At 30.6% G+C, this 15,476-nt stretch overlaps 1 protein-coding gene across 2 annotated transcripts in view; it reads left to right on the top strand.

Moving 5' to 3' along the window:
* The window catches only part of LOC148281809 (uncharacterized), a 376,481-nt gene that overhangs the window by 121,892 nt on the left and 239,113 nt on the right, over positions 1-15,476 (top strand). Inside the window, exon 2 of one of the 2 annotated variants that reach the window (XM_088226083.1) lies at positions 14,213-14,599. In XM_088226083.1, the coding sequence (XP_088082209.1) occupies positions 14,503-14,599 (97 nt within the window). In that variant the 5' untranslated portion in view covers positions 14,213-14,502. Of the gene's footprint in view, positions 1-14,212; positions 14,600-15,476 lie in introns of those variants that run through there. The other variant, XM_088226082.1, reaches the window with a different exon arrangement.

Raw genomic sequence — 15,476 nt, 5'->3', positions numbered from 1 at the left:
ATAAAGAAAGAAGAAGTAAGCGTGATTTAAACAGAGCTACCGTTGAAGCATCTTTGATGGAAGATGGAAAATAATTCAACAGTCGACCCGCATGAAAAGCATTTTTTAATTTTTGACAACCAACAAAAGAAGTGCAGAGCCTTTTTTTCAGATTTTGATTAGGTAAATAATATGTCTAACCCAATTATTTTAATCGATGTATGTAGTTATGTAAAAATGACCCCAAGTTCGTAATTCAAGGGAACCGCGCTCAAAATAATGTTTTTCTATTTATTTGATTATTAGCACTGTCACGGACAAACTTATCAATTTTAGCTCTATTCATTTTGTAGTTTGTTTGTGGCAGCTATGTAAACGAGTCAATCTATTCTGCGAATTTCACTTAATTTTTTCAGAAAGATCAACGAAAATCTGTCGCTGAAGAGATGCTTTCTATAGGCAATACCGTCGTTGAACGCATCATTACTGGTGATGAGAGTGTATAAATATGACGTAGGAAAAAATCGACAATCTTCGGAGAGGCGCTTGCCAACTGAGCCAAAACCCAAAAAACTAAGCCAAAGTTGCTTAGAAACTAGGGATGTTGAATGTTTTCTTCGATTATCGTGGCGTTATGCACTCGAAGTTCCTCAAACAGGCCATACGATCAATAAGGAATAAAATTTAGGCATATTGAAGAATTCGAGGGAGAATTTCCGTCGATAAAGGCCAGATTTATGAAAAGATAACTCTTAGTTTCTGCATTACGATAATATGCACCGTCTCACGCATTTATCCTTGTAAATACGTGATTATTAGGCCGAAATTGTAAGTCATTCCCTATGCACCGTATTCACCTGATTTGGCTCGCTGAACCAATTCGCCCACTAGGCAACGCCTGAAAAACCATTTTTCATTATTTTAATACTTCTTTTACCAGCTACTTAGTTCAACAATATTTTGACTATGTCCAAATGCTTGCAGACTGCATGGATTTTCTCCCTAGGAAGTTGTTCATTTTTTAATTTGTTGCAACAGCGAGGGAAATCATTTTTGAGAAGGGAATATGGAGTCTAGGCATTTACAGGGCTTATGACCTGTCCTTGGCTTGTTTATGTGACCACTTTACACACTGGGTTCAGCCGGATCAATCACACTCACATGACAAAGGTTTCAGCTCTTTTCTTCACAAAAGTCAGATGGAAGAGTTGTGGAAATGTGGATGTTTAAACTTAGGCAGAATGGTGAGTTTATTATATAAATAAAACACGAGTGATACTTTAATCCACAAATTTGGAATATCCAAATTGGATTGTTTTATTTATATGATAAATTACAATGAACTTCCATTAAGAATTTTCACTTACAAACTTAAATATTTTAGAATGGTGAGTGTTACACAGTGCGTAAAGTGGCCACTTAAACCAGCCAATGACTGGTCATAAGCCCTGTAAATGCCAAGACTCCTTATTCCCTTCTCAAAATTGTTTTCTCTCTCTGTTACAACAAATTTAAAGTTAATATTTGTTTAAGTAATATTAGTTAACAATAAGTTACTGCTTCAAATATTTATTTTAAAATTATATTGTTTCAGCAAGAATTGCTTAGATTTGTTGTTACTCTGTGGGTAGTGGGTAGGTTTTGGTTTTTAGATATATATTTTGGTTTGTACGCACAGAGGCTATACAAGGCAGTGAAATAAGCTCTCTTGTACTTTCCTGGTCCTACTTCGCTTGTCTAGCTCCCGAAATAACACTCGTTTTCAACGGTTCCTATGTTTGCAGGCTCCTGCAGGTTCCTTCCACAACCCTTTTCCTGATTTATGTATTTAATATGCGTATTGAATCCAAAAAGGGGATTGTAAAAAACAATATTACACGTTAAATGGAAACAAACTCAATGAATTCATTGCTTGTTTATAATAATATATGGTATAATAAAAAAAAATTACGGTCGTTTTATGCAATCATTATTTTTAATAACCATTAATTATTTATGCGAGTGCGGATAGGGAAATGATTATAATAAACGGGTTTGTTTTTTAGAAATTCGTCAGATCGAATGTCTTCTTTCGTCGAGTTTTTTTGTGTGCAAAGCTTTTTTAAATAGAGCTTTACAACCCGAAGTGCTGTAAATAATTCCGTGGATAATTTACCTATAGGTTTGTAAATACAACACGCCTGTAGCGTTTTGTCAATTGCTTCCCGAATCACTTCTTAGCGTAGCGTAATCTATGACGCAATGCGCGTGCGAGGGGGAGCCAGAATCTCGGAGTAGATACCGAACGGCTGAGAGATGTAGGGATAAAGATGTAGCGTACTATAGAATATAAATAGTCCATCGGTTGTCAATCTGGAGGACGCGATAATGTTAGCAAACATGCGGTCGCAGTTACAAAAATAAAACACGCATCAGCCCAGTGGGCAGTTCGTAAAAAAGGGGGTCATGCTATTTTGAAATTTTAATATGTTGTATGTTCGTAAGAATTAATTAAAAATTCGAGTTTTTTATTTTATTTGACAAGCTTGACTAAGCGTCAGTATGAATACTTTTGTGTATTTTTTTAAGATTTTTAGTGCATTGTGCATAAAATATTTCACATTTCTTTTTTGTATAAAACTAAATTTTCTACAATTTACTCATAAATCATTTTTTTCTAAACCTTACCGAAATGCAAAATCAATTTTAAAAAAAGTATTTCTTAATAACTCTCTCAGGGTTGAAATTCATAATTATGACTACTAACATTTGAATAATTTCAAAATATTTTTAGTTAGAGAAAACAACGAAAGTGAAACAACAGGTAGAACCAAATGATCAATAATGATGTTTTTTTGTGATTTTTTATTTTGGACATTGTTTTTGTTACAGTTTTTGCAATTGTTTTTAAAAAAAAAATTTTTTAAAGCTCTGTATTTAAATAAGTATAGAGTTTAGAAAAACAAATTCTGAAAATAAATTGAAGAAAATTACTTGAAATATTTTTGGTATACCCCACGAGTAGTGAGTTGTTGAGCGAAAATCTTTAACATTGTCAAAAAAGTGGTCATACTGACGCCTGCACTTTTGCCAATTAACTTGCCAAAAAAAACTTATCAATTGAAATCAGTTGTTATTTTTAATTAATTAGGTTTTTTCTTATTTTAACATATGTATGTATCTTTTTATATAGGTATATTTTTTTTTTTTTAATGCAACATTTTTACTTATCTCGTATTTCGACCAGTTTGTTTTTTGGTTGACTGGAAGATATCGCTTTTAGCAAAAAATCGTCCAAAGTACTTATTATTTGTTCTTAAAGTTTTTTTTAAATAAATAAAATCAATAAGTAAGTAAATTATTTTTTAAAAATTAATAATTAGGCTCTAGGTACAAACATACATACATCCAAAATCCCTAACAGCATGATTTTTTTTAGAGTATTTTTTTTAGAGAGTAGGGTATACGTTATTTTTTTGTGTAATGTGTAAAATCGCTTAGTTAAAATTGATTAAATAGTAAATACGTATTTAATTTTATTTCACATTCTTTATTTTTTACCAGTGTGTTTAGTAATAAAAAAAATATGATTGACAACCCCTGCTTTCAATCGTACACAGCATAAGAATGTGTCTACCAGTCTCACGATGTCGGTCACAAAATCCAATACCTGGAGAAAAGTATTATAAATAAAAGTGAAATTAAACCAAATACGTATTTTATTATTATAATCCCTTGTCTTCGCGACCCATGGGTAGAGAAACAATGGAATATAGATACAAACAAGATACTACCTAAATACAGAATAGTGTAGAGATACACAATAGTTTATAGATAGCATATAGTATTGTAGCTACAGGAAGTGAATAGTGAGATACAAATGTACAAACGTTGAAGCGACAAATTTCATGTACAAGGAAACCGGAAATCCTCTACGTTTTACAAACGCAACGTATTTTTTTAAGACAGGAGTTTTTAGAAATTGTTATTGTTCTTATAAAACAAAGGTAAAACAACACATTTAGTAGTTTATTTAATATTTTTGTGTGACATCTTATAACTAGTATTATTGATTATTGTTAATTCAAATATTTTTTTCAAAAAGATACTAGGAACTGAATGAAGCTATTAACTTCTGTTTTTCTGTATAGAGCAATTATTTCTTTGAAGACTCAAATTATTCATAACATAATTTATGTTTTTTTAATTAATTCCCCTTAACTTTTTCCTTCTAATACATAAAAAAATATCTGGAATGTTTTTAATGAGGAAAGGTGGCTAAAATTTGTTCATGTGACTTTTGCTCGTTTAACACACAAAAACACAGACAAATCAATCTATAAGAGTCAGTGAAAGAAAAGAAATATTAAGAATTATTATTATAATGTTGCGGTTAATTTTTTTTTTATTTTTTTTTATTGTAAAACGTTTTTTATTTATTTATTTATTTCGACGGCTTACGCCTGAAAAAGCATTAAATAATATTGAAAAACAATTAAAATGAAACAAAACACCTGTACACAAGTATAGAAAATATGGATACATAAAATAAAATCAGCAAAAAATAAAGAAATAATAAAGGAAATTAAAGAAGAAAATATACCATAGATCTGCAGCAAATCAACAATAAATAAAGAGTTTAAAAATAAAAAGTATTGAAGTTACAGAGGCGGAGGATCATAGTATAAACAGTAAAACAAGTATAACACTTAGTACATTTGTATAATTTAGAAAAGATGTGATTGATTGAAGTAATGATTTGAATTTGCATAAAGATAAATAAATAAATCTTAGTTTCCATGTTTGTTTGCTAACACGTGGAGCCGTGGCATAAGTGAGTATTTAGCACAGTTTGAATCACGAAAATCAACAGCAAAAGAAGTATTTTGTCTGTTTTAATGTCTACATAATAATACCAAGTTACTAATAAGTCAATAACTATTTTTTAACTCAATCACCTTGGTGACGTTTGCCTTTTAAATATCATAATTCGAATGGCATATTTAACTAAAAATTGACATTTTTAGGGTAAGTGACTTTTAATATAATAGTGCGAAGGAATAACATGACACAAAATATGCAGGAGATCATTTTTAAGATCGGTATATGAAAGTTTAGGCATTGAAAGGGGTTGTGACCGCTATTGCCTAGTTTAAGGGTCCAATTTACACAATATTCTGCAAACATTTGAACAAACTCAAAATATTGTGAGTAGGTATTTTAAGCTGAAGGTGTTTTTGTGTTATTTTGATGTTATAAGTTACTGTGACGTTATCATTTATCCCAAAATTCGTGTTATCCGTAATATCATTATTCACTGGATTTTTGATTTGCCAAATTTAATGTCAAATTTAAAATTGCACTTCAAATACTGAAGAATCGTTAATTTGTTTTTAGTTTCTCTTAATTAAACATTTCAATAAACCTATTTTTCTGTTTGCAAAAAAAGATTTTCAAACCCGTACACAAATTTATCACAAAACAATATTGGCACTCAAATCAGTGAATGGCGTTAAATGAGATTGCTACCATTTTTATTTCTCAAATGAGTTTTCCATCCCGGCCAATATATTATCTGAAATCCTTAAAGTAACTATTAAATCTAGTTCTCGTTTTGGAATATTTATATTGAATCAAAACATTATTGCAATATTTATACCACATTTCGATCCTCAATGCTTTAGTTTGTATTTTCATCATTACTCAAACAGTGAATTTATGTGAAAATAAACGATGGTCTCAATTTTTAAATTTAGTCTGTAAAGTTTAAAAATGTGGTTTATATAATCAATATCCACCCCGAGGTAAAATTGGGAATATTTTATGACTTAATTGGTTATTTTGTACCAAAAATCTCATTAAAAATCTTTTAAAACGATTTCTCTTAACTTTTAGAAAATGAATTAAGAACGAAATTCAAACTTTCACCCTGATATTATCCAATTATCAATATTTCTTTTTAAAAAAACTGCTTTTTTTTAATACTGGAATATTACAAAAAAATCAGAATTTTTAAATAGCTATTAATTCCTTCGTTTTTCTACGACTTATCATGCTATTTCCACGTATAGGTAGACTGAGAGGATATAATGTGACATGTTTGTATCTGGGGATACATCTTAAACATCTGCTACATTTATACATCTAGTCTAATCTTCCATTGCGTCTTTCGAGTGCTTCGACTTTGGATTATCTGATTATGCCACGAATTTTTTTTTCAGTCTTTGTCTTATGTATTGTACCTATTCATCCTTGCTATATTTTCATTGATTTTAGGTGCTATCTTTCATTCATACTTCAATTAATATTATCAATTATAACTGCCTCAGATTTGCATTTTCTATTTCGTAACTCTGTCAGAGTTCATCGTTCGTAACCCTGTCATACGTCGACTTTCCATACACTCATCAATTCGGCAAATATATGCCTAAAAAAATTAGGTTTGCGAGCTGTTCACCGCCTAAGTTAATATAATAGTTGTTTTCTAGTATATTTCTACTTTACCCACAAATTTATAAGGCCATTATTAAAAGCTGCCGAAAAAGCTCTTTGCGACTGTGTATATTTGAGGCACCTGGTCTGCTCCCAGGTATATCCTGTCTGTACGTGACTCAGCCCTAAGCTATTATCCTATAGAACCGCACCTGATTGCGAAAAACTCCACAAGCCTTGAAACCGGGAAGTCTCCATAAAAGGTTATTGAAAATGCAATTTCCGTGTGTCAAGTCGAGTTTCTGGAATCCTTTTTTATAAGCCACACACGGAGATAGGAACCTTATCTAACTGTATTACTTCCCTATGTTGAAGCAGTTTATTTTATCAAAATAACCTCAAATATATAACTTATTTGGCCAAACAGAAAAAATAAACATTCGAATTTTAATAATTTAGAAAGTTTCAAATGATATGGATATACGCGTAATTGTTTTATTATTTTTAAAGTTAATTTTACTTGAATTTACCAATACTTATAAAGTTTAAATTATAGCAAAAAATATGAACATTATTAAATTTGTGGTAAATTTTCAACTTCATATTAAGCGGTTGATAATTTTATTGTTGTCGACCTCGTGGTGTAATAGTCAGCGCGTTTGTCTACCATGCAAGAGGTCTCGGGATCGATTGCCGAAATGGTTGATACATAATATTAATTTAGATTAATTGATGAATATTTAAAAGGGAGTTTTTACACGAGAATATTTCCTAGTCCCTGGACTGGTACCTGAAGCGCGAGACTGATCATCTTACCTTCATGTAACAAAAGTTGCAATTGGTGTACCAATGCAGTGCCCTATGCACCATGAGGTGTGGAAAAATAATGATGATGATAATTTCGTGTGATAATGGTAATAAATTAATCAGCGATAATCTGATTTGTTAGTCAGAATAATTCCTATCCTGTCGATCACGTATTTTTATTACTTTGAATAATTAACATTTCTTACACACATCGAAAACTATGTTTTATTTTATTTATTTTTTTAATTTTATTTTTGTATTAATAAATTTTATAAAAAGTACATGTTTTAAAAAAGTTTTCTACATATCTACTTTTACACATCTTGTTAATGTTATCACTGTAACCCTCCAAAAAAGAGACTAACTCTTAATATTGGATTGTTTAAATACTTTTTTATTTACCCGGTTCTTTTTTATAATAAAACAATAGATATTTCTCATTATTTTTCAGAAGCATATAGTATTGCTTAAACTTTAGTATACCAATTATTATTTGTTTCATAAAACCAACCGATTTTTCAATTATGTATATATATACGCCTCTAGTCGTTTGTGAATGATTTTGGCTCTTAAAAACAAGAATGAGAAAGTTCAAGAATATACGCTTCAATAAAACGACAAGAAAAAACCTACCCCGGGAAAATTTATTTAATGAAATGTTTAGAATAAGTATTAAAGAGTTATGTTTTTTTTTTAAAGAAATAACCCGCTAAGCCTCTATTTTAAGGCTTGTCAGCAGGTGAGATAGAGGGGATATGGAAGGAGGTAATGAAAAATACACCACAACACCCAGACCAATTGAGAAAATAAAAATTTTGGATTTTTTCTTACAACTGGCGGGAACCTAGCTTGTCCAACCAACTACGCTACGGCGCCTGTCAACAATAACATATTATTACCGTTGAAATTTAACGTAAACACACATGAAACTGTGAGCTTAAGAAACAAGGACATTCAATTGGTCTTTTCATTAAGATTTTGCAAACAAACTCAAATATTTTTTGAATATTTTATTTGTATTTAAGAATTCACTTTGAAGTTAATAAATATTCAAAAAAACCAACAGATTATCATTCGTTATTTAGATGTTCTATTTATGAAGCGGAATGCATTGGATTGAAATTCATATAACAAAATTACTATTGTTTTCTGGTACGATGATCGTTTCCGAAATCATTATTTACATTAAAAAAATCATTTTTATGTCTTTTATTTGTACGAAAAAAACATTATCGAACAAATAAATTATATTAAGGTAGTATAAGGGGTAATTACCCTTTTTATTGGCAATGCGTATAGGATACATATGGTTCCATTTTTTCTCATTAACTTAAACAGTATTCAGTTTAAGCTGATTTTTATAATCACAATTCATAATAAACCTTGATTAAAACCAAAAATAATATTTTTGTTTGGGATTCTGAAGCCGTTTCAACCATCAAATGGATTTGGAAATAAGTTTTCCTTCAGCCAAGATAAAGGTTATTCCATTATTTAAATATTCATTTTCTTTCTTATGTTTGTTTTACTTTTATAACTACAACTTTACTAGACTTCTTTTTGTGTTGTGTTTACAGTTATGTTCAGTTGTGTGGTTTTAAAGTTTCGTATTACTTTTACAACTACAGATTTTCCTTTTTTTAAATGTGTACACTTTTAATGAAATTTATTTGTAATAAATATGTGTATTTGTAAGAGCTCCATTAGCTTTTACAACTTTCTTCAGTATCATCATACCCTTTTCCATACCCAGTAGTGCATAGGGCACAGCATTTGTACACCAACCACAACGTATCTTGATAATTTTTGTTTCATGAACGTAAAAATATCAGTTTTACAGCTTAGTTGCCAGTTCTGGGACCATGACTTATTTCAGTGAAAAAACACCTTTCTAAGTAAATATTTTATGTCAACCATGTCAGGGATCGAATTCGAGACCTCTCTCATGGTAAGCAAACGCGCTGCCCATCATGCCACGAGGCGGACAAATATTCACTAAATAGTGTATTTTTTTATTTATTTTTCAATGAAAAATAAATATTTGAGTTCTCCCAATTTTAATATATGCTTCAATTAAGGGGGGCATTTGTAACAAGTTGTAGATAACCTACTATTAGAAATTAGTCATTTTGTTGGGATCGAGCGGGGTTAAAACCTCGATTTTTTTATTTGTGAGTCCGCAACGGTAGCTACGGAATTACAGCCCGATTCAGACTCTTAATTCTATAATTTAGATATTTTCGTTCTGTCCTGACATTTTATTTGGTAAATTTAATTAAAACAAGATAGTTATATAAGTTTTTATCATTCTGAAAACATTTCATTTCATTTCATTTTATTCGTTTCATTTTATTCATTTCATTTTATTCATTTCATTTAAATTCATTTTAATTTTTTTTTTCATTTTACTCATTTTATTCGTTTTATTCGTTTTATTCGTTTTATTCGTTTTATTCGTTTTATTCGTTTAATTCGTTTTATTCGTTTTATTCGTTTTATTCGTTTTATTCGTTTTATTCGTTTTTTTCGTTTTTTTCGTTTTATTCGTTTTATTCGTTTTATTCTTTTTATTCGATTTATTCGTTTTATTCGTTTTATTTATTTTATTAGTTTTATTCGTTTTATTCGTTTTATTCGTTTTATTTATTTTATTAGTTTTACTCGTTTTATTCGTTGTATTCGTTTTTTTCGTTTTATTCGTTTTATTCGTTTTATTCGTTTTATTCATTTTATTCATTTTATTCATTTCCTTTTATTTATTTCATTTTATGCATTTTATTTAATTCATTCAAAATTACTCTAGTTTAAATATTAATGAACTTATTAAGGCTTTTCAGGCTATGCCCGCGTCAAGCCATAATAAATAACAATAAAAATACATGGTAAAATTAAAGATAATCAGAAATATTTTTTAAAATATAAATAATACAAATTAATATTCACACATAACCTTCAGGAAGCTGTATGTTGCAACAAATGATTTGTTTATTTCTTAGGCTTCAGCGATCAATCTTCCGTTTCGTATTATTCCTTATTCATACTTATTTGAAATACACTTTTACGTCATACAATCCATCATTGGAACACATTTTGCGGAGTAAGAAAGCAGCGGGCCTTTAGTTCGCCTACGGTGCGAGTTGATTTGTTTTCAGCCTGAGATATTTTTTGGAACAGGATATTGCTAGCCTAAAAGATAAAACGTACTAAAACCCATGAATTATTTATTGAGTTTTCTAGTTTGAACGCTTAGTTTTAACGCCTGATGAACGGGATTTTGATGGACTTTTTTCACATGTGATTCGATAGCTCATAAAATGATCCGATGATTCATTTTTATGAAATGACGCAGTATGCATGAGTTTTTTTCTGTATTTTGATTACTTAGATTAATTTGAATGAAATCGGCAAAACTCTTTATGTTTTATTTTATTTATTTTACCTACTCATTTTCAGAGAATGAATTAAAATCTACCTCAAATATGTAGGTGCGAAGGTTTTCAAGGTCACTGTTATCAATATGTTTCTTTATTGAACCCAAAAAATAAGAATCCCCTGGGAACGGAAGCTGTTTATAAACTAAGTTGCCAAGGACGTGATAAAGTGTACATATAACAAACAGGGCGCACAGCAAAGAAAAAGATTGACGAACACAAAAGAGCGTGTAAACTTGGGCATCCTGACAAATCTGCAATAGCGGAACACTTTACAGACACCGGACATTTTTTTTGCATTTGAACCGAAAATTTTGCATAAACCCAGTAATTACAGTGCACGAATAATAAAAGAGGCAATTAAAATACACAGACACCCAAATAACATAAACAAAGACGACGGGCTTAAATTAAACTCAACATGGTTTCTAGCACTACATACTACAAAAATAAATAGAAATGTGCCTATTGCCGACTGCGACACGGTACAAATTACTAGTGCTTAAACACACACATTTTTCTACAAAACACTCAATTTACCCTGAAGATGGCTCCTGCAATGGTAGCTGAAATGTCGGAACAAATCCATTAAACACGGTATCACCCAAAAAAGAAACATATTTAAAATCCAATGCACAATCCATGCACAATGATAAAAATTACACAGAACATTTATCATTGTGCATTAGCAACTAGCCTACATAATGAATAATTTAAAACCATAATGATTTATTATTTATGTTTGTATATAATGTAATACGTAATTCTAGGAGAGTTGTACAACTTTTTTCAAAAGACCACAACTTTGCTTTTATCAAAAGTAAAACAGCGATTTCATTTTAGTACCAAAACTGTATTCATTATTATACTTATAGACATAAAAAAGAAAAGCTAAAATGTAAAATAAATTTGAAAAACTTCCATTTGAGGATGAGATGGACCACCTCATGGGGGATAGATGGATCTAAGACGATGTGAACAATCTAAGCAATTCGATTAAGACTGACTTGTCACCACATCTATCACACATGCTTTTGAAGGGGCAACAATTTTCGTGGAACCAGCGTCCACATATATTGCATTGAATCTACTCTTCTTTCAGTCGCATTTTTCCGTACAACTCGTCACATTCTGCGCATTCATTTTCGTACCATTTAAGGTCAAAATCACTGTAACCGTGAAGACTAATAACATTATCAGATGTATCAGAGCTATTTTTATTTTTGTTTTTTCTGAACCTTAGTTTTAAAAGATTTTTATTCTAAATTTTCCCAATTCCTAGTCCTGAACTTTTGTAGATTTGTCTCTCCTTCTTAATTTTCGTTACTGACAGATAAAAAATGTTTTCATGGCACCCCGACCCTTCATATACTGAGCATACTTCCAGTACATAAAAATATTGACAGTTTTTTTTTTGTGCCATTTTGTTAAGTGTGAAATGTATGTTTAAATAAATAAATAAAAAATAAAAGAGATGTCAATATCTTTGCTTAGTCCCCCTATCATTTTCTGATATTTTTTAATTTAGTAACATTCGGTATTTGTGAATATATCTGAAATTTTTTCACAAGAGTTAGTTTATTTTCTTTTGGTCTTACAGGTTCATTGATAACAATTTTCGTTGGTCTAATGTAGCAGAGGGATCTTGAAGTTTACAAATGGGAGTTGATGTGGTGGTTTTTTGAAGTCCAGATGTGGAGGGTGTTGAGTTGATGCCTTGCTGTTCAGATGTTGAATATTTTAGGTTTTGCAGTGTGTAGTCTTTAGTCTGCTTTAAATCAATCTCTTAACAACGATTTTTTTTTAGACCGTAACTGTCTTAATCCTTGGATTTATATTTAAATAACTCATAAAATAATTACCCATTTACACCAAAGTAATTTCACAACATATATAAAAAAAAATATTAAAAGGTATTTATATTTTTTTATTAAGTTCAATATATATTATGGATATAAATTGAACTCTTAGAAGTAAGAGAACTCATTTTGGGCTAAATGCCGTTTTCCGTATTGCCCAGTATAGATGCAGAACATTTAAACTAGAATTTTGGTCAGTAGCGTATCGGTCCATTTTTACCTTAAAACGCCGGTCCAACTGTCCGATTACACGAGGAAAAACGGACCAAGCTCTTAACAACAAACACTCTAACGCAGTGGTGGCCGGCAATTTGTATACTATGCGCCAATTTTTTCACATACAAGGTCAGATGCGCCATACAATTCGATCTTTTTTTACCTTTTTACGTTCACGTTTGGGGTTGTAAAATAAAGATGGAAATAGGAACTGTTTTGCTTATGAGAGGAAAATGAATACCTCAATCGCGGAACTCAATTAATTAATTTACGTCATGGCGCCTATTTCAAAATAATGGCCACAAAAATACAATGCGCCACCTGGGTTCGTTCAATGTGCCACGTTTGGCGCATGCGCCATGGTTTGACCACCACTGCTCTAACGCAATAAATAATTATGAGGTTAGGATTGCTATTTACTCCTGCCGAATCATGCTAATAGGTTTGAGATACAAAGAAACACCAATATACCTACAAAATTTGTTCACCCAACACCTGTGAATATAATGATTAAGGGTTTCGATAGCAATTTCACCTAATTACTTCAATCATTTTTTTGTGTTTTCTGCAGTAAATACACACTCATGAGACACATACAATGCCAGCGAACGCTGAACTGCGCACTTTGCGCTCTAGCGGCTAATTTAGAAATTATAGCTCCGGTCCGTCTCTCCCGGTGGACCATCTTTCCTCGAATTACTAAACTTTAACGTTTTAATGTTAAAAAATATTTTTTCTGTTTTCATCGCGGTTTATTTTTATATTGTCCTTCTGTATACCAAATAAATTGCTTATTATTTCCAAAAGCTCTCCGAAAAACCAAAATAATCGTTAATCTGGATTCTTGTCATTATTTCAAATGTTTTCTTAGAATTAATTAACTAAAAGGAAAAGTTTTCCTAAGGCTATCGTTCGAAAGCTAAAAATACAGAAATGAAACACGTGTATAAAAGCGCTTAGAATAATTACTCGTGAACCATTGGCATTGGATTAAAGCATCAACATCGTTTAATAAATTGATAAAATCTTTTGACTGCGACTGTGGACGTTATCTTAATTGAAGCCAAATTAAACTCCCTGAATAAGAAATTTGCGAAAAAACTTAATTAAGATATTTCCTCTTGGGAGCACCAAGACCACCGCTAGAAGTAATGTACTTAATTAATTGAAGTTTTTAATTTTCCCAATTATAAATCCCGGCTAAGTCAGCGAACTGAAAAGATTTTGTAAATCAAGTAGTAAAGTATTAAAATAGCTTATTTTCCTATTAAATCATTTTACCAAAAACACAATATGTACTATTATATCTTTACGAAGCTGGTGAAAAACTTTTTCCGTTGGTGTTTGTTAAAATATTTTATTCAGCGTTTCTAAATCGCTATTTAATTATAATATTCTACGAGTTATTATTATTATCTTTGTGTATATATTTCATTTTCAACTATATATATATATATAAAAATAAAACACATTCAACCTTACACTAATTCAAGTTATATTTTTTTCCAGGTTGACGATGCAACGTAATTTACGAGTTTAAGTTTCCGTGAAAAAAAAATATTAAAAAATATTTTTTTTAAATAACCAAATGTTGAATTCTTGAAATAGATTTTTTCTCAACAAATCGTGTTATCGGGGGAGCATAAACAAAGACAAAATCCTCTAGTGAAATCAATTTCCCGAACGTGATGTAAATTGCGGACGTGCCGTGTGGAATGAGGTATTAGGAGCGCAGATTGGCAAGGAGGTCGCGGGAGAAGAGTAACGATGCGCAACGCGGAGAGGTAGGATGAACGAGCATGATGTGGCGCTGCCTGTCACTGCTTCTGCTCTCCTCGTGGCTAGGACCAGCCACTGCTCAGGTCGCCTGGACACCAATTTATGTCGACGGAAGCAGTAAGTATATATTTTTTATTTTATTATATTTATTACAACAGAGAGGGAAAATATTTTTCAGTAGGGATATGGAAGTCCAATCCAGCCTTTGACATACTCAAAATATTGTTGTTATTTTATTAATTAATTTATTTAAAAGTATGTGTGAGTACGTCAAGAGACATTGTGTGTTCGCTTAAACATAAGTTTGGACAATACTATTATTAATTGTTATCTATTGCATCACATGTTATTATAATTTAGTTTATTTTATTATGTATTTTTTATTCTTGTTAATTATTATGGCTTAACACGGGCATAGCCTAAAAATTTTCAATAAGTTTATGAATCTAACGAGTGTAATTTCGCATGAATAAATAAAATTATTAAACGAATAAATTAAATCATGCCGATGTTTTGTAAACATTCATATCTTTAATTACGAGCCCAAATAAATGTTTGTACAAAAAGTGGATAAATAAATAAGGAACCAAAAATGGCTTCATTTCACGATTGTAATTTTGCATGAATAAATAAAATAAATAAACGAATAAATTATAGTATACCGATGTGGACAGTCGTCTCTTTAATTACGATCCCAAAAAAATGTTTGTACAAAAAGTGGATAAATAAATAAGGAACCAAAAATGGCTTCAATTGAATAATTATCTGCAATAATGTACGTAAGTTCTTTTGGGTAATAAATAGTTCAAACCAATATTCATGTACATTTAACAATATTATCCAGTCATTTTTCTGCAACAGCTCTACACAGTGAGAATGTTACAAGATTTAATAATAAGAAAAATGATACCCAAAATGGAGCCATTTTAAGTAAAAAAAAAAAATTTTAAATATGCCACAATTGTTTTTATAAATGGTGCTAAAATATTTGTTT

The sequence above is a fragment of the Micrasema longulum genome, unplaced genomic scaffold, assembly GCF_059751315.1.
Source record: "Micrasema longulum isolate JH-2025_06_02 unplaced genomic scaffold, ASM5975131v1 h1tg000406l, whole genome shotgun sequence".
Lineage (NCBI taxonomy): Eukaryota > Metazoa > Arthropoda > Insecta > Trichoptera > Brachycentridae > Micrasema > Micrasema longulum.
The sequence above is the reverse complement of the archived record's forward strand: the minus strand, read 5'-3'. Positions and strand labels throughout refer to the sequence as shown.